Consider the following 21,791-nt stretch of genomic DNA (forward strand, 5'->3'; position numbering starts at 1 on the left):
CCAGGCAAAACTAGAGTGTGCTTCATCAATGAAGTGGTGGAAGCGCCATCATTCAAGTCATTTGATATGAAGCTTTGGAAAATGGTCGTGCATTGGCCCTGCTGGGCTAGGACTGGAGGGTCTGCAAGATGTTTTCCAGCTCTCATGTCTGAAGAAGTGGCCTCTCGGCTAATTGTTCTCTTTCTGTCCCTCCTCTCCTGTTCAGGTTGCTGGAATGGCTGCCGGATGTCCCTGAAGACATTAGGTGGATGAAGGAACAGACGAGTAATCTATGCACCTATCTCATGAGGGAAGCCAAGAAGAAACTGGGAAGCCATCTCTCAGCCAGGTTCTTCTGCTTTCCTCCCAGCCCTCCCTCTGCAGCCATCTAGGGGTGGGTACGGCCTGTGGGAGGGGGGGGACACCCATTTCACCTTCTGCTGTGTCACTCTTACTGAATCGACTTGGAGCAAATCAAGAGACCTTGTCTGTTGGGTTGCTTAGTCCTGGGGTAAAGTTCCCTCCTCCCTCCCAGGATGATACTGTATTGAAACGTTCAGGTACCAAAGCAATGGGCGTGGTATAAAAGCTGTACTCACTTGTCCACCCAGCTCCATTTCATAGAAGACGCAGGTATGCCCGTCTGCGTGGCAGTCGCCAGCTTGAGGACTCTGGAGCCTCAAAGCTTCCTCTGAAGATAATTCAACTCAAGTGGCCGTTTCTGCTTAGAGGCCTATGCCTGGAGTAGCATGGGGCAATGCCAGAGTATTCCAGGTCAGAATGGAGTACAGCTGGGTGGGAAACCGGTTTCTCGTCCCATGAAAACTGTGGAGATTTCAAAAAAAAAAATTCCCATTCTGCATTGGGACAAAACCGAGGTGCGTGTGACTGTGAGAGACACCCCCCGACCACCTCCCATAACAGCCTGGTGAGGAGGATGCTCATCTTGGATATGGGAAACCGAGGTTCAAGTCTTGGCTCTGAATCAGGCAGAGCAGCGACTTGAACGTGGGTCTCCCAGTGGAGTGCCCAAAACACCAAGCTGTTGGTTCTTCTGGGATACAGCTCTTTCTCTGTCTCTGGTTTTATCCAGAAATTCTATCCTGGACTTAGGAAACCGTCCCAACAAAAGTTTAATTGAAACTGACTCCCATGGAAAGTTTCCGTTTTGACAAATCTGGACTTTCCAACGGAAAACGGTTTTGCCAAAAAATTCCCAGCCAGCTCTAGTGTTGAGATACTTGAGGAGAGCTCCAGCATTGCTTGTCTGAATTATGGCTGGCCAGTGCCCCGCATGGGCCAGTATGTGGGCTGAGGTTGAGGTGAGAATATAATACTTTATCTAAATAATATTCCTTGTGGTATGGAAAAGCCTAGAGGTCCCGAAGGAGATCAGGATTTCATTGTGCTCAATGCTGTATGTACACCTAGTAAGAGTCAGCTCCTACCCAGAAGAGTTTAAAGTCTAAATATGCAAGATAAACAAAGGGTGGGAGCAGAAATGGATGAGTACAGAGGTGAAGTGATTTGCTCAAAGTCACACAAGCAGGTTGGTGCCGTAATCGGGAATAGAACTTAGGTCTCCCAACTCTCTGTCTGGTGCCCTGGCCACTGTACTGTGTTGTCTGCGTGTCCCTACCCCCATGTATTTAAGTTGTAATCCATGTTCATTGCCTTTCAGGCTTTACTACCATTTTGAGCTCCGAAGGACCCAGAGCCTACCAATCCCCTTGGCCTCTACCTACAGCGAGGCGTTGCCCCAGTGGATGCGAAGCAACCTCTCCCTGATGGACGTTAAGACGAAGTGGGAGGAATATCAGCGCCAGCTCATGCTGGGATTGTTCTGCATCAACGTGGACATGCAGGCCTCCATCTTCCCGCCGGAGGGGCTGCAGATGAGACACTCACCGGCAGACTGTGTGCAAGAGAGCCTGCCACTCTTCTGAGCCCCCCGCCGCAGCCAGGAGGAGGAGGGCGGGTGGGGTCAGACCTGCATCTCAGCAACCTACCACCTTTGAATCTTGCAAGCCTGTGATGGGAGCTTCCTCATGAACAAAGCAGTGGCATCCAGTGTAGCCAATTGCTATTTGCCTGACTAGGGGAGGGGCACAGTGTTAAAATCAACACGTTTGCTGATAATGACCGCTTAGAGCTGTGTATCAGCACCCAGCATGGGGGAGGTGGCAGTCCCTGGCTGTGCTGTAACGGTTCCAATGGGCTCCTCCAGGAGACATACCTGGAGGATGTAGCCTAGATCAGGATGTAGCCCATGCTCTGGCGCTTGTTTTAATTGTCTCCGGTTTTAGATCTACACATTTGTGGCTTTGTTTTTTTTTTTTTTTTTTTTAAACAATCCAGCACCCTGTGGCTCTTCACTGTTTGTGCTACCAAAAGGTAAAGCAGCCCATAGTGCCAAAGCAGCTATCGTATGGGCCCAAACCCGCCTCTCAACTCTCCTTCACTGGAGCCAAATTTTGACCTCTGTCCTCACTCAAAGCCAGCTCTGACCCTGCTGCTGTTAATGTAGATTTCATTGGCATTGGGACTGTAGAGTCACAGGAGAGAACTGGAACTTGTTGCTCTAAGCTTCCTTCATCTCTTCTTGGTTTCTCTTGCCTCTCTCCTTTAGGGATCTTTGTCTCCATTGGGCTGCAGAGGCCTGAGATCTGTACTGATAAAACTGGCTGGGAATTTTATTTTTTTTTGGGTGGGGGAGGGGGAGACATGAGATGTTCAGCTGAGATTTTTCAGGATTTAGGTGCCTGATTCCCATTCATTTTAATTGAACTAGCCTTAGGTGGCTTTGTAAAATTCAGCCTTCCTTCCCTGGATTGGCCCGATGGCTGCCGTTGGGGAAGGAATGCGAAGGGCTTGTAGGAAGGCCGAAGGTGAAGACTGCACAGTGCATGTTGTGTCCAAGTGGCTTATGGTGGAATGTCGCAGCAGGTGCCCAGGAGGTGGTCATCTGGAGGGGGAATGGGTTCCAGCTCCACGGGATCATGGAGCCGGAGAACCCTGAAACCAAATTCCCCACTGGCGCAAACGGACGGAATTCCGTCGTAGCCAGTGACGTTGCACCTGTGTATGCTTGTGGTGAGTTTGGAACTTAGTGAAGGAGCTGACGTTGGATGATGCAGATTGCCGGTCCCAGAGATGCCGCTGTGTCAGCAAGCCAAGCGGAAGCTGTGTGCCACCCATTCTGACCGAAGGTGGTGCTGCCCTGAAGGTGACAGTATAGTGTGAGCAAGAGGAACAAGGAAGTTGGGGAGGTGAAGCAAGATGTGCCAAATCCGTGTGCAGGCCGCTGTATCTTTATTTTGTCATTTAAAAGATGAGTCAGTGGGGTTATACCAGAGCTGAACTCTGCCCAGTGTTTCGAAGGGTGCTGCCTTGAAATATGCAGTGTCCCAAGGTAACCCAGTAGCATTCCATTGCACATATGCTTCTAGCAAAGCTGTTTCTTTGGCATGTTCTCTGTGAGAGGATGGGTGTCTAGTCCCACCTGTTGCTTGACTCACTTCTCAGTGGGAGGGGAGAGATGGCTTCCAGTGGGGATTGTATGTACTGAAAAAGCCAAAATCCTAACACTGTGACTGTGACACACAAACATCTTCAAGGTTCCTCTCCTTGCAATGCCTCTGGCTGTGTGGGGCTTCTTTCTACCTCTGCTAGCACAAACAATCTGCAATAGGCCAAAGCAATTGCATGTGGCCTCTTTTGGGAGTAGGGACGCGGGGTGCCTAAAGTTCAGCTATATACTGTATACATAGAATAGTGACTCGTACAAGGTTCTCAAATGCCACTTTGTAAAGCAAAGGAGATGCACCCCAGAAACTCTGATGATTGGCACGTGATAAATAACTAACAGCTAGAAAGTCCGGAAGAGCACCCGTGTCCTGGACCCGATGAGAAAAGGTGTCTCTCTTCCTGAAGGTGAGGTTGCATGCTGCTTGCTAGCAGCCATGGCCTGTGTGATACGCTTGGTGTGGGTGGGAGTGTCTGCCTCTACCAAAAGGAGCATTGCTATAATGTCTATAATGACGTGCACCATAGAGACCTTCTGGCAGAAAGCTGCCAGGAGCTCACCGGGTAACCACAGCATTCATTTTGTGATTGCCATCTGCAAGCAGGACTCTGAGGGTGGAGCATCCCTGGTGGTGGTGGATCTGTCTGTTCCCACAAAACACTGGTCTGGAAACAAGCTTGTGTGATTAGAGTGTCCCCTTGCCAACCTTCGAGTGACACTACCTGCATAACGCAAGTGCCTGCTCAGTTGATGAAATGGGCCCTGGTATTTGTCTCTGCAATAGTCCAATCTAGCCAGTTTTTCCCCATTCTGTATTTGTGAATTTGTTTTTCTTCCCTAAGCATAGCACCTTACATTTGTCTTTGTTTAATTTCATTTTGTTGTCCATAGCCCAGTTCTCCAATTTATCAAAATCCCTCTGAATTTTAGCTCTATCCTCCAAAGTGTGGGCAATCCCCCCTCCCCCGTGTTGTGCCCTATATCATTCCATTAATCATTACTCTTTGTTTGCAATTGTTTAACCAATTATGTATCCACTTATAGTAATTCCACTGAGCCCACATTTCTCCGGCTTACCTATCAGAATGTCACGTGGGACTGTCAAAAGCCTTGTTGAAGTCCAGGTATATTATGTCCATCGCATTCCCCCTAAAACCAGTTACCCTGTCAGAGAAGGAAATCAAGCTGGTTTGGCATGATTTGTTCTTGTTATATCCATGCTGGCTGCTAGTTATTACCCCTTCATCCTCCAGGTATTTGCAAATTGAATGTTTTATACATTGCTCTAGTAGCTTCCCAGGTATCGAAGTCAGGCTGACTGGTCTATAGTTCCCCGGCTCGTCCTTCCCCCCCTTTTTAAAGATGGGCACTACATTAGCCCTTCTCCAGTCTTCCAGGACCTCTCCTGTCATCCATGAGTTTGTAAATATTATTGCCACTGGATCTGAGATTTCTTCAGCTAATTCCTTCAGTACCCTCAGGTGAACAGCATCAAGCCCCATTGATTTGAATTAATTCAAATTGATCAGAAGATCTCGGACGTGTTCTTTACTTATCCCGATCTGCATCCCTTCCCCTTTATTGTCTATGGTAACTTGGCTAGTCGTCCGGTCACATTATTTTTTGTGAGAAGACTGACGCAAAGTAGGAGCAGCTCTGCCTAACTATCCTCTTCTGATACCAGCTGACCTTGTCCAGTGAACAGCTGACCCACACCATCCCTGATCTTTCTTGTATGACTGACATATTTGAAGAGCCCCTTCTTGTTATCTCTAACATACCTTTGCCAGCTGTAACTCATTCTTTGGTTAGACAAACATTGATCAGCCCAAAATCTGAAGTGCCCAACACAAGAGGACACTTTGAAAACTTGGCTTGAGAGAAACCAACTTCGATGTGCATCACGCAATAGTTCAAAGCCCTTGAATGTGGTGCTGCTGGTTCTAGTCAGCGTGTGGCTTTAAGGAGTGAGAGAGAACCCTTATTACATTGAGCCAATCACCTGGGATCCCATGCCGGGTACTTCCCTACAGCAGATTGCTAGTGCTTTGTCTAATGTCTTGAGCCACGTAGCTTCCACCACTTTCACACCAAGGTTGTGTGTCTTTGAGGATCCTTTTTGCTTTCTGTAATGTCAAGCTTATTAATATAGCACCTTAGCCCACGTGCACAAGAAAATAAATATACTTATGTAAATACCACTTGCTGCTTGTAATGAGGCACGTAATGAACTGGTGTATATAACCAATGACTAAATTATGTTGTGCTGTATAGTTATTTTATGTTATGCACAACACTGCATGTCTTCTGAACCTGCTCTGTAAGCCACAATGAATGTACGGTATGCTGCGTTTGTGTGGTGTCTGCCTCAATGCTAATATTATTGCAAGTGGCTGTTAAAGGGGAGAGGATGCCCAACTCTTCTCTGATACTCAGTGGTCCTAGGGATTGCTCCCTTCTGGAAGATCATAGGGGGCCAGAGAAACTTAGCGCTCTCCAGTCACCTAGGTCATCCCTCTGCCAATGCAGGGCTGTTACCAGACTACAATAAAGAGCCTTCCTGCTTCTGTCTGGTTTTCTAGGACTTCAGTGATGAGACTTCCAGCACTTCCCATGGGAGAAAGGGCTCTTGTGTTCACAGGGGTGTGTGGACAAGGTTCCTGCTGTCTGCCTTGCGCAGTCCTCTCTAGTCAATGCTATGTTGAGCTTGCACGCGTCCCATGAGCTCGCCATTCAGAGTGCATAAATACATTTTTCTCAGGCAAGAGCTGGCATTTGATTTAGGAGGAGATAAGGAAACAATGGACTAGCTTGGTCAGTCACATGCATCTGCCAGTTCAGCATTGTGCTGGACTCCACCGCGTGCCTTCTTTACACCGTGTTGCCAGCCATTCCTTTCCTTGTCGCGCTCCCCTTCACACTCCCTACCTCCCCCTTTCCACTCTCCCTTTGGAATCTGCCTTTCTGAATGCGGCTGCAGAGAGTTGTTTCTCAACATGCTTCATATCAGGGAGGGAAACGAGAAATCTATCTCACACACACACACACACTCACCCTCTCTCTGTGCAGGGCTCCACTACAGTAAAACAATCTCTAATCCATTAGCACCCTCACCCTGAACTGATACACTCAGGCCTTCCACAAAGTGCAGGGAACCGCACATGCCAAGTACAGGTCTAGAAAGAAAACTTTTTCTATTTCAGTGTTTCACTTGCAGTGTATAGATGAGAGCTCTGTATGCCAGCTCCTCCTGAGAGCTCTCCTGCTGATGAGGTGTGCTAGTGCAGAGTATGTAGAGTACTGCAGGAAGTCAGAGCAGTGATTAGACCATAAGCAATTGATTTATTTACACAGCAATGTCATTAAGTAGCACTCAGTCACTTGAACGTTCAGCATTAAAATTTTGATGCCTTTTTTCCCCCCTCCTGTTCTTGTTTTCTAATGTTTTTTTGCTGAGGAAAGTGTAACTATTTATTTTGGCAAAAATATACCTCTAATAAAAACTTTCTAAAAATTCTCAGCTGGGGTGATGGCTTGCTTTCTTCCCATTTCTACTAAAAGTTTATGAAAGATTTTAAATGCACTCCAAGATATACACTGAAAACTTTGGGCTACACCCAGTTCATCAAGTTCTAGGCAGCCTAATGGGAGCCACTCCTCTTGAGTGCATTGGAGGCAGTGTGGCCCAGTGGCTAGTGCACATGTGACTGGGATTCAGGAGACCTGGTTTCTATTCCCAGCTTTTACTAACGCGGGGAGGGGGGGGGGAGTTGCTAAGAATAAGTGGGGGTGTGGGAACCTGGGGCAGCCTCCCCCCAGAATGGCTGCTGCTTCCTGTTGTTTTGGGGATTGGCTAAATGGCTCTTTGGGATACAGCTCAAACTCATTTGACATAGAAAGTGTGTGAGAGATTGTGAGGTCCTTTGGCTCCTGCTGCAGAGAGAGCCCAGATGCAGGTCCTGTTCAGCCTCTGCAATCCGCTAACTGGTGCCAATTGCCAGGCTCTTCAAAGGGTTGAAAAAAATTGTAATGAAAGTTGAGAGTCTCCTTTACATTTCAACTTCCCCTGCTTACAAACAAGGGAGAAGAGGGAGGTTTCAGAGGGGAAAGACAACAGCGCTGCTCCTTCCACTGAATGGTAGATGCCAGGAGTGAAATCTTGGCTTCACTGAAGTCAATGAGTGTTTTGCCATTGACTTCAATGGGGCCAGGATTTCACCCCAGGGTTTAATAAGTGATATCAATTCTTGTGATATTTGGAGTTTTAGCTTTTTAAAGACCCAGCTCCTGGAGTCATTTGATTATATTAGATTCTGACCTTTCTTTTAAAGGCTCTAGCACTCTGGTGGTGGAGAAAAGTTTGAAAATGTGATCTGAGTATGTCCGAAAGGCTCCAAGTTTTTGTTTGTTTGTTGTTTTAAGGCAAAAAAAAAAAAACCCAAAACTTGTCTGGGTTAAAATAATGAGGTTATTTTAAAATATCTCATCATTTGTGGTGGCCTGACTCCTAATTTTCAAACACTTGAGTTTGCCAATACTGACAACAGTAAAATAATTTTGCGCACTTCATGTGTTAGAGGGATGTGCAGGTTCAAGATACAGCGGGGGGGGGGGGGGGGAGGAGATTGGGGCCATATTTTATATTCTATAGTGCAGGACTGGCAGATCGAATAACCGTTTTGCCTTTAATGACAGTGCTGGATTCTTTAGAACAATCCAATATCCAAGTCCTGTGCATGGCATGCACAAAATTTATAGTCATTCAATAAGGTCTTTGTGACACCTGAGATGCCTTTTATTCGTGGATGCAGGTTGTGAGTGGAGTGGGAGTGGGGATGGGGGGGGGGGCCTGTGAGAACTGCCATGTAGCTGAGCACAGATGATGCTTTGCCTGTGTACTGTTTCATCTTCAGGTTGCTGTTGCTTTTATTCCTGATATTTTTCCTGCTGGCCATTCCTACATTCTTCGGACAGAGGAAAGCAGTGGGATGTGTCTGAATATTTCAGGTAATTTTCAGGACAAGTGAGGTGGGAGGGATCCTTACAACATTTTGGGCCCAATTCTAACTCTAGGCTAGGTTAAGGTATGAGGAGATGCATCATCCCAAGCAATTTTTGGGGCAGATTGTAATGCCCTTAGTTATCTTGGACTGTATGTTACACCACCAGTAGTAGTAATAGCACTTAGCTCTTTTCAGCTATAGATCTCAAATTCCTTTACAAAGGAGGTCAGTATCCATATCCCCATTTTACAGATGAGGAAATTGAGATATGGGGGGGGGGTGTACTTGCCCAGGAGGCCAATAAGAGCCCAGAAGAGAAACCACCTCTCCTGCGTCCTAGTCTAGAGCTCTATCCCCTTGGTCTAGGTCACTGCCTCAAATCAGTGGGGAGGAATATACTATTTAGTGTAAGTAAAAGCATCACAATCTGACTCTTAGCAAAGAGATGTATAATTCTTACTAAATAGGATGTATAGTGTATGACAGATGTACAGGTATAATATGACAGAGCATGTGTAACCTTTCATCAACGACCCATATTCTCTAAGGGTCTAATTTGGCCATATGGGTACGGCTACACTACGAAATTAGTTCGAATTTATAGAAGCCGGTTTTATTGAAATCGGTTGTATACAGCCGATTGTGTGTGTCCACACAATAAAATGCTCTAGGTGCTCTAGTCGGCGGACCGCGTCCACAGTACAAGGCTAGCGTCGACTTCCGGAGCATTGCACTATGGGTAGCTATCCCACAGCTATCCCACAGTTCCCGCAGTCTCCGCCGCCCCTTTGAATTCTGGGTTGAGATCCCAATGCCCGGATGATGCAAAACAGTGTCGCGGGCGGTTCTGGGTACATGTCGTCAGGCCCCTCCCTCCCCCGTCACAGCAACGGCAGACAATAGATTCGCGCCTCTTTACCTGGGTTACCTGTGCAGACAACATGGAGCCCGCTCAGCTCAGCTCACCGTCACCATATGTCCTCTGGGTGCCGGCAGACGTGGGACTGCATTGCTACACAGCAGCAGCTGCTAACTGCCTTTTGGCGGTAGGCGGTGCAGTAGACTGGTAGCCTTCATCGGCGATCTGGGTGCTGGCAGCCGTGGGGCTTGCCTTTTGGCAGTAAATGGTGTATTACGACTGTTAGCCGTCTTATTACAAGTCGGGTCATCGCACGTTAGCAGAGTCTTCCCCGAGCAGCCGATTGTGCAATAGGCCTGAAGACCATCGTCATACGCCGCCCCGTATTTGCTGCCAAGCACCCAGAAAGATGCCGAGGGCTATCAGTCACGCTGCACCGTCGTCTTAAGATGTAAAAAATAGATTTGCTCTGTATTCATTTGCTTCCCCCTCCCTCCGTCAAATCAACGGCCTGCTAAACCCAGGGTTTTCAGTTTAATCTTTGGGGGGGACCATTCTGTGTGACAGTTGTTTGTGTCTCTCCCTGATGCACAGCCACCGTTCTTGATTTTAATTCCCTGTACCTGTACGCCATGTCGTCACTCGGCCCGCCCTCCCTCCTTCCCCTAGTCCGTCAGATACTACGTTTGCGCCACAGCTCAGAGAGCCGAGAAGCGGTTCGCGCCTTTTCTTTGAATTCTGGGTTGAGATCCCAATGCCCGGATGATGCAAAACAGTGTCGCGGGCAGTTCTGGGTACATGTCGTCAGGCCCCTCCCCCCTCGTCACAGCAACGGCAGACAATAGATTCGCGCCTTTTTACCTGGGTTACCTGTGCAGACAACATACCACAGCAAGCATGGAGCCCGCTCAGCTCAGCTGAGCTCACCGTCACCATATGTCCTCTGGGTGCTGGCAGATGTGGGACTGCATTGCTACACAGCAGCAGCTGCTAACTGCCTTTTGGCGGTAGACGGTGTAGCATGAGTGATAGTCGTGGGGCTGGCAGCCGTAGGGCTGCATTGCACCAGCCCCTTGCAGGCGATGGTATATTATGATTGGTACCCATCGTCGTCATACTGGTATGGCTGTCAATCATGGCCACCTGGGCAGACATGCTACTGTTTTGATGATGATGGTTACCAGTCGTAATATACTATTTTCTGCCAATTGCCCAGTATTGTCTGCTAAGCACCCAGAAGAGGCCGAGGGCGATGCTGGGTGCTGGCGGACGTGGGGCTGGCAGACGTGGGGCTGCATTGCTACACAGCAGCAGCCCCTTGCCTTTTTGCAGATGATGGTATTTTATGACTGGTATCCGTCATCGTCGTACTGGAGAGGCTATCACTCATGCTGCACCGTCGGCTGCCACCTTAAGATGTAAAAAATAGATTTGTTCTGTATTCATTTGCTTCCCCTTCCTCCGTGAAATCAATGGCCTGCTAAGCCCAGGGTTTCCAGTTTAATCTTTGGGGGGACCATTCTGTGTGACAGTTGTTTGTGTTTCTCCCTGTTCCTGTACCTGTACGCCATGTCGTCACTCGGCCCTCCCTCCCTCCCGCCCTCCCTCCTTCTCCTGGTCCATCAGATACTACTTTCGCGCCTTTTTTCTGACCAGGCGCCATAGCTAGCACTGGGATCATGGAGCCCGCTCAGATCACCGCAGCAATTATGAGCACTATGAACACCACGCGCATTGTCCTGGAGTATATGCAGAGCCAGGACATGCCAAGGCGAAACCCGGACCAGGCGAGGAGGCGATTGCAGCGCGGCGACGAGAGTGATGAGGAAATTGACATGGACATAGACCTCTCACAAGGCACAGGCCCCAGTAATGTGGAAATCATGGTGTCACTGGGGCAGGTTGATGCCGTGGAACGCCGATTCTGGGCCCGGGAAACAAGCACAGACTGGTGGGACCGCATCGTGCTGCAGGTATGGGACGATTCCCAGTGGCTGCGAAACTTTCGCATGCGTAAGGGCACTTTCATGGAACTTTGTGACTTGCTTTCCCCTGCCCTGAAACGCCAGGATACTAAGATGAGAGCAACCCTCACAGTTGAGAAGCGAGTGGCGATAGCCCTGTGGAAGCTTGCAACGCCAGACAGCTACCGGTCAGTCGGGAATCAATTTGGAGTGGGCAAATCTACGGTGGGGGCTGCTGTGATCCAATTTGCCAGGGCAATGAAAGACCTGGTGATAGCAAGGGTAGTGACTCTGGGCAACGTGCAGTCAATAGTGGATGGTTTTGCTGAAATGGGATTCCCAAACTGTGGCGGGGCCATAGACGGAACCCATATCCCTATCTTGTCACCGGAGCACCAAGCCACCGACTACGTAAACCGCAAGGGGTACTTTTCAATGCTGCTGCAAGCCCTGGTGGATCACAAGGGACATTTCACCAACATCAACGTGGGATGGCCGGGAAAGGTACATGATGCTCGCGTCTTCAGGAACTCTGCTCTGTTTCGAAAGCTGGAGGAAGGGACTTTCTTCCCGGACCAGAAAGTGACCATTGGGGATGTTGAAATGCCTATCGTGATCCTTGGGGACCCAGCCTACCCCTTAATGCCATGGCTCATGAAGCCGTACACAGGCAGCCTGGACAGGAGTCAGGACCTGTTCAACTACAGGCTGAGCAAGTGCCGAATGGTGGTGGAATGTGCATTTGGACGTTTAAAAGCGCGCTGGTGCAGCTTACTGACTCGCTCAGACCTCAGCGAAAAGAATATCCCCATTGTTATTGCTACTTGCTGTGCGCTCCACAATATCTGTGAGAGTAAGGGGGAGACCTTTATGGCGGGGTGGGAGGTTGAGGCAACTCTCCTGGCCGCTGATTACGCACAGCCAGACACCAGGGCGGTTAGAGGAGCACAGCAGGGCGCGGTGCGCATCAGAGAAGCTTTGAAAACGAGTTTTGTGACTGGCCAGGCTACTGTGTGAAACTTCTGTTTGTTTCTCCTTGATGAACCCTCCAAACCCCCCCCCCCGACCCAGTTCACTCTACTTCCCTGTAAACCAACCACCCCACCCTACCCTCCCCTCCCGCTTGCAGAGGCAATAAAGTCATTTTTTTTAACATTCATGCATTCTTTATTAGTTCCTTACAGAGGTAGGGGGATAATTGCCAAGGTAGCCTGGGATGGGTGGGGGAGGAGGGATGGAAAAGGACACACTGCATTTTAAAACTTTAAGTCTTATTGAAGGCCAGCCTTCTGATGCTTGGGCGATCATCTGAGGTGGAGTGACTGGATGGACGGAGGCCCCCCCACCGTGTTCTTGGGCGTCTGGGTGAGGAGGCTATGGAACTTGGGGAGGAGGGCTGTTGGTTACACAGGGGCTGTAGCGGCGGTCTCTGCTCCTGCTGCCTTTCCTGCAACTCAACCATACGCTCGAGCATATCAGTTTGATGCTCCAGCAGACGGAGCATTGCCTCTTGCCGTCTGTCTGCAAGCTGACGCCACCTATCGTCTTCAGCCCGCCACTTGCTCTGTTCTTCCCGCGATTCAGCCCGCCACCTCTCCTCTCGTTCATATTGGGCTTTTCTCATCTCCGACATTGACTGCCTCCAAGCATTCTGCTGTGCTCTATCAGCCTGGGCGGACATCTGCAGCTCCGTGAACATCTCGTCCCTCGTCCTACGTTTTCTCTTTCTAATGTTCACGAGCCTCTGCGAAGGAGAAACATTTGCAGCTGGCGGAGGAGAAGGGAGAGGTGGTTAAAAAAGACACATTTTAGAGAACAATGGGTACACTCTTTCATTACAAGGTCGCATATTTCGGCTTGCAGGCAGCCATCGTAGGCCACAGTGTTTTGGCTTTTTTAACCTTCTTAACATGCGGGAAAGGTTGCAAACAGCAGCGCATTTCCCATATCAAGGATGAATTGGGTTGTCCATTTAAAATTGGGTTTCAATGTAAAAGGAGGGGGCTGCGGTTTCCCGGTTAACATGCGGCACAAACACAAGTAAACCCCCCCCCCCACCCCACCCCCCACACACACACGATTCTCTGGGATGATCACTTCACCCCTCCCCCCACCGCGTGGTTAACAGCGGGGAACATTTCTGGTCAGAAGAGCAGGAACGGGCGCCTCTGAATGTCCCCTTAATAAAATCACCCCATTTCAACCAGGAGAGCTTTCTGGAGATGTCCCTGGAGGATTTCCGCTCCATCCCCATACACGTTAACAGACTTTTCCAGTAGATGTACTGGCCGCGATTGCCAGGGCAAAGTAATCATTAAACACGCTTGCTTTTTTTTTGTAATGTTTACAAATAGTTACAAAGTTACACTCACCAGAGGTCTCCTGTGTGCCCTGAGGGTCTTGGGTGAGTTCGGGGGTTACTGGTTCCAGGTCCAGGGTCACAAACATATCCTGGCTGTTGGGGAAACCGGTTTCTCCGCTTCCTTGCTGCTGTGAGCTACCTACAGTACCTCCATCCTCATCTTCCTCGTTCCCCGAACCGTCTTCCCTGTGTGTTTCTCCAGTGAGAGAGTCATAGCACACGGTTGGGGTAGTGGTGGCTGCACCCCCTAAGATCGCATGCAGCTCCGCGTAGTAGCAGCAAGTTTGCGGCTCTGCCCCGGACCTTCCGTTTGCTTCTCTGGCTTTGTGGTAAGCTTGCTGTAGCTCCTTAATTTTCACGCGGCACTGCTGTGTGTCCCTGTTATGGCCTCGGTCCTTCATGGCCTTGGAGATCTTTTCTAATACTTTTCCATTTCTTTTACTGCTACGGAGTTCAGCTATCACTGCTTCATCTCCCCATATGGCGAGCAGATCTCGTACCTCCCGTTCGGTCCATGCTGGAGCTCTTTTGTGATCCTGGGAGGACTCCATCACGGTTACCTGTGCTGATGAGCTCTGCAGGGTCACCTGTGCTCTCCACGCTGGGCAAACAGGAAATGAAATTCAAACCTTCGCGGGTCTTTTCCTGTCTACCTGGTCAGTGCATCTGAGTTGAGAGTGCTGTCCAGAGCGGTCACAATGAAGCACTGTGGGATAGCTCCCGGAGGCCAATAACGTCGAATTCCGTCCACACTACCCCAATTCCGACCCGCAAAGACCGGTTTTATCGCTAATCCCCTCATCAGAGGTGGTGTAAAGAAACCGGTTTAAAGGACCCTTTAAGTCGAAAGAAAGGGCTTCGTTGTGTGGACGTGTCCAGGCTTAATTCGGTTTAACGCTGCTAAAGTCGACCTAAACCCGTAGTGTAGACCAGGCCTCAGAGTAAGAAAAATCAATTCCGGAACAATTTTTTTCCTATATACAAATTAAGGCTCTGATCCTGTAAAATGCTCAACTCATACCTTCTTACAACCCACAATTATTTGTACTATGTATCCCTTTTCCATGCCAATAGATCAAGAGAGCTTTACAGGGAGAAAGAGTTTAACTTCCCCTTGAAAATGCATATTTATTGAAGTGTGTTCCATCCCGCACATTGCCATCGCTTGGAAAATTTAGATAGGGCATAAAGTCTCCCTTCTCTTGAGATGCTTTCTACAGGCTCATCTCACTTTTAGGAAATCTCTCCTGATTTCCCCCCTAAAATGCCGCTCTCTCCTCTCTCTCAAAGGGCTGTTATTAATCTGAAGCCTTGTTAATTAAACGGGAATTAACGTTAGTTTTAGGCTTGCAACTAACACATGGCAGGACTGAGGTTGGATGACCTCACTACAGATTGCGGATGAATACAATCTGGCCAGGCTAATTTGTGTATATTCAAACTTTCCAAGTGTTCCATTGACCTGCTGCTCTTTCTAGTGTCACAGGTTTGCCCTGCCCGGCTCATTGGCCACCTTCCTTTCTATAGTTTGCGGCGGGGGACAGATCGAAATGATGGGTTTGTTAATTTCATCCCGTTGTCATCTGGCCGTGGGCTTTCTTCCCCTCCCCCTCGCGTGTGACTGATTCCACGCACCCCTCTCCCTGAGGCGGCTGCTGGCTCCCTCTTTGTCTCGCCTTTCAGTGTCTCAGCCTGGCGACAATTAGATTAAACACACAGCCCCGCGGAGAGTTTGTGTGTCCCCTCCCCCGCCCCGTCTGTTCTCCATGGATTTCCACTCGGGGCGCTCTCCCTGCGCACGGGGTGGAAAAAGCAATAACTCCACGTGGGCATTGCAAGGTCAGCGGGGCCAAATGCCTTCAGCCTCCCCCGGCTGCGGGCACCCCCAGAGCCAGCCCCCGCGGCAGAGGCTGCAGTGAGGGGCTCGGAGCGCCGCGCCTGCAAACCAGCAGCCAGCGGGTTAAGGCGCCTGGCGTGTGTGGGGCTGCGAAAGTTCAGCAGGGGAGGTTTGCCTTGGCTCCTGGCCCTGCTGGGCTCCTGGCATTTCCGGGTTCAGACGCCTCCAGCTGGAAGCACCGAGCCGCTGCGCTCTGCAGCCGCAGGTAACCCGGCAGCTCCCGCTCCCCGGCCCGGAGCCCAGGCGGCAGGTAAGCGGAGAGCAGCCGGCAGCTTCTCCATTTCCCCTGCGCGCGGTGCCGGGCTCCAGCAGCAGTCCCGGGCGGGGGTGTCCTCTGGAGGGATCATTTGCCAAGTCAGATGCTTTTCTGAGCGAAGTCTACGGACTCCCAGGCGAGACTTCCCCCCTCCCCGGCTATTCTCCTCTCTGCCCTTCCTGTGGCTTCGCTTCCAAATCCCCTCGTCTGACGGGTAAAGTAGGGCTCAGTCAATACTGGGGGGCTGGATCTTGTTAGCCCAAGAAGCAGGGGGGCGTTTTCCCTGAAAGCTCTGCCCTGGGGTGCTCGCCCTGAAGCCAGTGCTAGTTAGTCTGGCTCTGCCCCTTTGGCAGGGAACTTGGGGTGCCAGATTTCCCAGCTCCTGCCATTTCCAGGGCCCTCATTTCAGAATGCTATTGATCAGTGCCCCCCACACGCTGTCTCCCCCCCCCACCCCCGTTTTCTCTTGCCCTATGTTATTTCCATCAGGTGGGCTGAGTAATGAGCCGGTGACACATGCTTGTAAAACTCTCATTCCATCAGGCCCCCCCTGCCCAACGCGTGTCCTTGACCTTTGGCTCCTTGTTCTCCATTTGCCCCGGGAGCATAGGTGCTGGAACTAGGGGTGCAGAGGGTGCTGCAGCACCACGTGACTTGAAGTGGTTTCCATTATATACAGGGGTTGTAGTTTAGTTCAATGGCTCTCAGCACCTCCACTATAAAAATTGTTTCAGCACCCCTGCCTGGCAGGTTGGTGGATGATAATTATTGCCAGGGAAACACTGGTCTGTGTTGTGAAAGGTTAAGGGGGTAGTTAATTACACTCTGGGAGTGACCAAGGAATGCCACCAGCTGGCTAGAGATACAATAGGCCTAATCTACTCTATTTGGGGGCTGTATATACTGCTGCCCATCACTGGGGTTTCTAAGCATTAATGGGGAGCGTCCCCATGAATTACCAGCTCAGTGTGTCTTCTCAGACTGAGAACTCATTCAGAGCTTTTGCTGCTTTAGCCTCTGTATATACTCCCTTTCCCTCCCCACGCCTATCAGTGCTGCTGCTCGGCTGAGTGTTTAGATTGGATCACTAATATTTGATTACCCTGAAATTGTTAGAGTGGCCTCTTGGTGTAGTAGGGTGTTTTATACAGAACATTGTCTCACACATTCATTGTGAATGTATGTTTGCTTGGTGTTTTGTCGTAAGCCTTTAGCTCAGGTCCTGCAGCAATAACCATGGAGAGCAACAAGAGAGGATATTTCTGAGCTTTTCATTCTCCCTGAGCTGGAGAATGATAAAAGTTCAGCACTTCTGATTCTAAAAGCCTTTTATGAAAAGATTGTGGACTGGAGCTGCTCCTGGGTTTTTAGAAGGGTACGTTTATGTCCCTGTTCACAGCTTCCTGCTTCTCATCCTGTACATTTCCAGTAGGGCAGAGAGGTGATTATGACAGTTTAAAGCTGGAGGTACTGACTGGTCATACGCCATTAAAAGTGAATATTCTGAAGGCAGCTACACAGAGTCCAGCAAGAGAAATACGTAGACAGGGGATTAGGACAAAATTGTTGGTTCAGATCAGTTACAGAGCTTCACTTTCATGCAGACTAGTCAACGGAGCACCCTGTTCACTTGAACACTCAGCTGGCTTTATTGGATCACCTTGCCCAGATTAAGTAGGTCTGACTGTCTCTTAAATGCAGAGTAAAGCATAAAGAATTTTTTTTTATCTGAAAGCTTGTAATGTGGGGTATGTAGGTTAGTGGGGAAACTTGGCCTAATACTGCACTGGGATGACCCCCCTGAGTTGGGAATGTTCTTGCTCATTCAGAATTAAATATGCCCCTCTTCCTAGTCACTGCAGGGCTATTCTTACCCTGTCTGACTAACTATTATTAGTCTCTTTCTTGTAAAAGATGGCACCCTCCCTGGTTTAAATTTGCTGTCTTAAGCCCTCTTCCTTCCCAAATACTGCCTTATTCTGGTAGGGTGATTAAATATGGCTCTAGCCCTATGGGAGGGAGCAAACTGTAAGGCTAAGTGCATGGGACTGGGAGTTCTGCTATTGCTTTTGCACTTGTATATAGCACTATGGAGCGCATGGCACTTTACAGACAACAAAGATATGGGCTCTGACCAGAGGAGTTTACAATATAGGACCTGGATGCTGCAAGTCATTGTATGCAGGCAAGCTCCCACTGACTTCGATGTGGGGGCTCCCTCCTCCTTTTTCCAATATCTACATGCAAACCGGGTGATGATCCACCTCCTCTCTTCATGAAACCTCCTCCCTTGCCAGTGTCTGGATGCAGATGACATTCAGTGCGCAGAAGGGGGTGATGCATGAGTGGGGTGTTGGTGACAGCTATAATGGTTCTCTGCTAGCTGAACTTTCTAAGTCGGAGCCAGGAAAGCGTGGTGCTTTGCAAAGGAAAGCCCTGTCTTTGAACCTTGGTGCCTTCCTCTCATCCACACATGAGTATGGACGACTGCAGTGACTGTGTATGTAACCTCAGATCCTTCCTGTGGGGCTTCCTGAAAGCAGCAGGGGAAAGAGGCCAATGACTGCAAGCCTCAGATCCATATAAATGTCAGTGAATCTTGGCCAGGAATATCCTGCAGAGACATCATAAGCTGGGAGTGTCTCTCTCAGCTATCCAAGATTTTCTGGTGGAGATGTCCGGGAGGTTGCTGTTGTGAGCTGATGAATGTATCCTTTATAGACCGCACATGGATAAAGAGAGTATCTTAAACACCTAGAATCTCTTACTAAACTGGTTTACTCTGAATTCTGGGTGTAATTCAAACCTTCCTGTTCCTTTTTTAATATAAATTTTTGTTGGGATCATGCTACTAAGAAAACATATACTACCTGTCCCCTGACAAATCCCCTGACTCCCATGCCTATCCAACCACTGCCTGTCCCCTAACTGCCCCCCCAACCCCTGACCCATCTAACCCCCCCTTCTCCCTGCCCGACTGCCCCCCCGAACCTCCGCCCCATCCAACCCCCTTACTGTGCCACTCAGACCAGCATATCTGGCTCCGTGCAGCGCCAGACACACTGCTGCATACATGCTGCCGTGCCCCCCCCCGCGGAGCCACAGCCCCCTTTTCCTCCCTCCCCCCAGCACCTGCCTTCCAGATTTGAACACCTCAAAATTCAGGAGTGCTCAAGCTCAGTTTGGGCAGCTGTTACTTCATTTCTCCCAAATCAAATATACTGATCCACTGTAGAAAAAGTAGGATAAAATTGAGCAAGAAATGCTTCCCAGTGGTTATTAGGACTGGAATTGCTATTTTCAACAGCCATTGCCTTTTTGTTTGGTTTGTTTGTTTAAAAGGAAGACAGTGATATTGCATTGGCAAATTCCCCATAACAAGAAAGAGTGGAAGAAAAGAATAATAAAGGCACCTCAACTTCTCCTCATTTATGTAGGACAGTCTTATAATATGCATCCAGATATCCTCCAATCACACAAGCTGAAAATTGTTACACTTTACTGCAGTTCTGTAACCATATGGGAACCAATCCTCTCTGTGTTCTGTGCACATCTAAAATTCATGCTGAATGACCTGCCCTGGGAGCGAGTTACCAGTGACCCAGGGCTGCGGCGGGGGGAGGGGGGAGAGAGCCCAGGGCTGGGGCAGCAGGAGGTGTGGGGGGGGGGGAATGAGAGAGCCCAGAGCTGGGGCAGCAGGGTGGGTGGGGAGAGCCCAGGGCTGGGGCAGCAGGGGGGTGCGTCAAGGAGCCCAGTCCTGGGACGGGGGGCAGCCAAAATTTTTTTTGCTTGGGGCGGCAAAAAACCTAGAGCCGGCCCTGACCCAGAGGAGGCAAATGTGGAGTAATCTCTCCCCCCAAAGGTCTCAGCCTAATCTCAGGACAGATTTAAGACCTGAAGCATGAAGATTTAGATCCCTTCCAACATTTGAATTGATGAAGTTCTGTATTGATTCATAGGATAGATGGTTGCCTGTTCGTATTCTTCAAACATGATATGTGGAAACCACCGCAGTGGGTGAGAGATCTGTTTGCTCCCAGAGCCTCTCAGTCTTTGTTGCCAGTATCAATGGAGAGACCAGCCAATCAAGCCCTTACAATTTACACTGTCTGCCATAAGCGCCAACTTCTCCTCTTTCCTCTGGGTGCTCGGCCCCGATCTATCCCCCGGCCCCGCCCCCACTCCACCCCTTCCATGCAGCCCTGCCTCTGCCCTGCCCCCCATTCCAATCCCTGCAACATAAAAAAGAGCAGCACTGTGAATACTGGCCAGCTTCTCTTTCCTTTGATTGTCTGGCAAAGCCTGGAGGAGTGAAATGGAGATGATGATGCTACCTGGAGATGTTCTGATCATTTCTATTGGTGCCGGTAAAGCAAAAGTCCCCTTTTCCTCATCCTGCATCCCAAAGCCTTAAGACCATGATTGTTGCCAAGAGCTATTTCCCTACCTGTGTATGTGGTTCCAAATCCTAAGTTGTGCCTCACCTTGACTCTGCTTCTGTACAGGGAGTCCTGAGGTGGCTTCAGTGAGTTATTCCCTCTCTGCTTGTCCCATGTTCTAGGGCAGGGGCAGTCAATAGGTGAACCAAATCTGGAACACCAGATGCTTTGGAACGGACTGCAAAATCTTTTTATTTACTTATCATTATTGTTATTTTTTAATTTTTTGACCCTCTCATTCTCTCACCATGTGATCTCTAATATGTTATACCATGAATTAAGGATTCACCGGTTCTCCTTAATTCCTTATTTGCTTAATTTTTGCTTTAATCAGTTTCTGCCAATAAAAAAACCGAGCATATGTACTCTCTTAGTCTCAGATGTAATTTATTACATCTTTCTTGGAGGTTATTTTTAGGTTATACGGTGGTTTGATTTTATTTTTCATTTAATGCACTAAAAATATAAGCAATGGGGTACATTTTTAATGCACAGCATTGTATGTATTTGTTGAACAGGGACACTTGTGGTGTGAAAAATATTTCTTTGGAGTCTGGACCTTGACTATACCTTGACCAAGAAGTTTGGCCCTTAACAAAAATAATTGACTACCCCTGTTTTAGGGAACATTGCACGTTGCCAGCTCAAAACATTCAAAAAATCATGAATCGGGCACCAAAAATCATGAGAATTTTCAAAATAAGTTGTGGGGTTCATTTGCTGTATTTTCTGGTCTCTGAGCCTTTCCCGGGCCCTCAGATCATGCGTTCAAGCTTTCCTCTGCAATCAGGAGGGCTAAAGACATTTTTTTTTTCATTTTTAAAATGAAAGCTGAGAGTCTCATTTAATCACGACTCCAGAGCTTTACTTCCAGAAAACCAGCACATATATTTTGCGAGACTTGTGACAAAATCATGAGAGCTGACAACACTGCATACCTCAGGCTGGCGTCTGTTGTGGGTCGTGTGGAGATTCTGGCCCTGTGAACTTTGAATCAGAGCCAGAGCTCTGTTGAATTCTCCCGGCCCTACCCCATGTTGGGAGAATGAGTTCTGCATCCCCCAGATGCTGGTTGGTAGGTAGGTAGGCTTTCCCAGCAGGTATTCCCCCCCCCCTTTGCCTCCTGTGGCAGTGCTTCATGACTCATGTCTAGAATGTTGACACAGACTCCGAGAATACTTTATTTGACTCATAGTTTGTTCGTGGAGGGGGATGTTTATTGCTGGCGTGCTAAATTTGGAATTGATGTTCTGAGCTGATAGGCAAGGCTGGAAAAAACTTAAGTAATAGATTGTCTGCGTGGGAGGATGTTACTAGCATCCGTACCATGTTCTCGAAGGGTATGTCTGTCTACAGAGTACCCAGGGTCCTGGATGGGATTGTACTTGGGTGGCTATCTGTCCGGTCACCCACACTGTCTGTATGTGTGCAGGTGTGATTTTTTTTTTTATATCTATAGCAATATCTAGTGATAGACACACCCTTAGAATGTGTATATACTGCAGT

General features: G+C 48.9%; 3 protein-coding genes across 6 annotated transcripts in view; 2 read left to right on the forward strand and 1 right to left on the reverse strand.

The window, feature by feature from the left end:
- The window catches only part of PNPLA2 (patatin like phospholipase domain containing 2), a 54,289-nt gene extending 47,264 nt beyond the window's left edge, over positions 1–7,025 (forward strand). For 2 of the 3 annotated variants that reach the window (XM_042862156.2, XM_005307293.5), the window contains 2 exons: positions 206–328; positions 1,661–7,025. In XM_042862156.2, the coding sequence (XP_042718090.1) occupies positions 206–328; positions 1,661–1,925 (388 nt within the window). In that variant the 3' untranslated portion in view covers positions 1,926–7,025. Of the gene's footprint in view, positions 1–205; positions 374–1,660 lie in introns of all 3 variants that reach the window. The other variant, XM_024109652.3, reaches the window with a different exon arrangement.
- Positions 7,026–12,455: 5,430 nt separating this feature from the next.
- Positions 12,456–14,244, reverse strand: LOC135982976 (uncharacterized). The gene is made up of 2 exons (XM_065592009.1): positions 13,704–14,244; positions 12,456–13,098 (listed from the first exon to the last, which is right to left on the reverse strand). Exons 1-2 carry the CDS (start codon positions 14,242–14,244, stop codon positions 12,596–12,598), a joined length of 1,044 nt encoding a protein of 347 aa, XP_065448081.1. The 3' UTR covers positions 12,456–12,595.
- A 1,462-nt stretch (positions 14,245–15,706) lies between these two features.
- CRACR2B (calcium release activated channel regulator 2B) overlaps positions 15,707–21,791 on the forward strand; it is an 87,489-nt gene continuing 81,404 nt past the window's right edge. The window contains exon 1 of one of the 2 annotated variants that reach the window (XM_042862162.2): positions 15,707–15,840. The gene's annotated coding sequence lies outside the window, so the exon portion shown is untranslated. Of the gene's footprint in view, positions 15,841–15,937; positions 16,061–21,791 lie in introns of those variants that run through there. The other variant, XM_042862163.2, reaches the window with a different exon arrangement.

The sequence above is a fragment of the Chrysemys picta genome, chromosome 4, assembly GCF_011386835.1.
Source record: "Chrysemys picta bellii isolate R12L10 chromosome 4, ASM1138683v2, whole genome shotgun sequence".
Lineage (NCBI taxonomy): Eukaryota > Metazoa > Chordata > Testudines > Emydidae > Chrysemys > Chrysemys picta.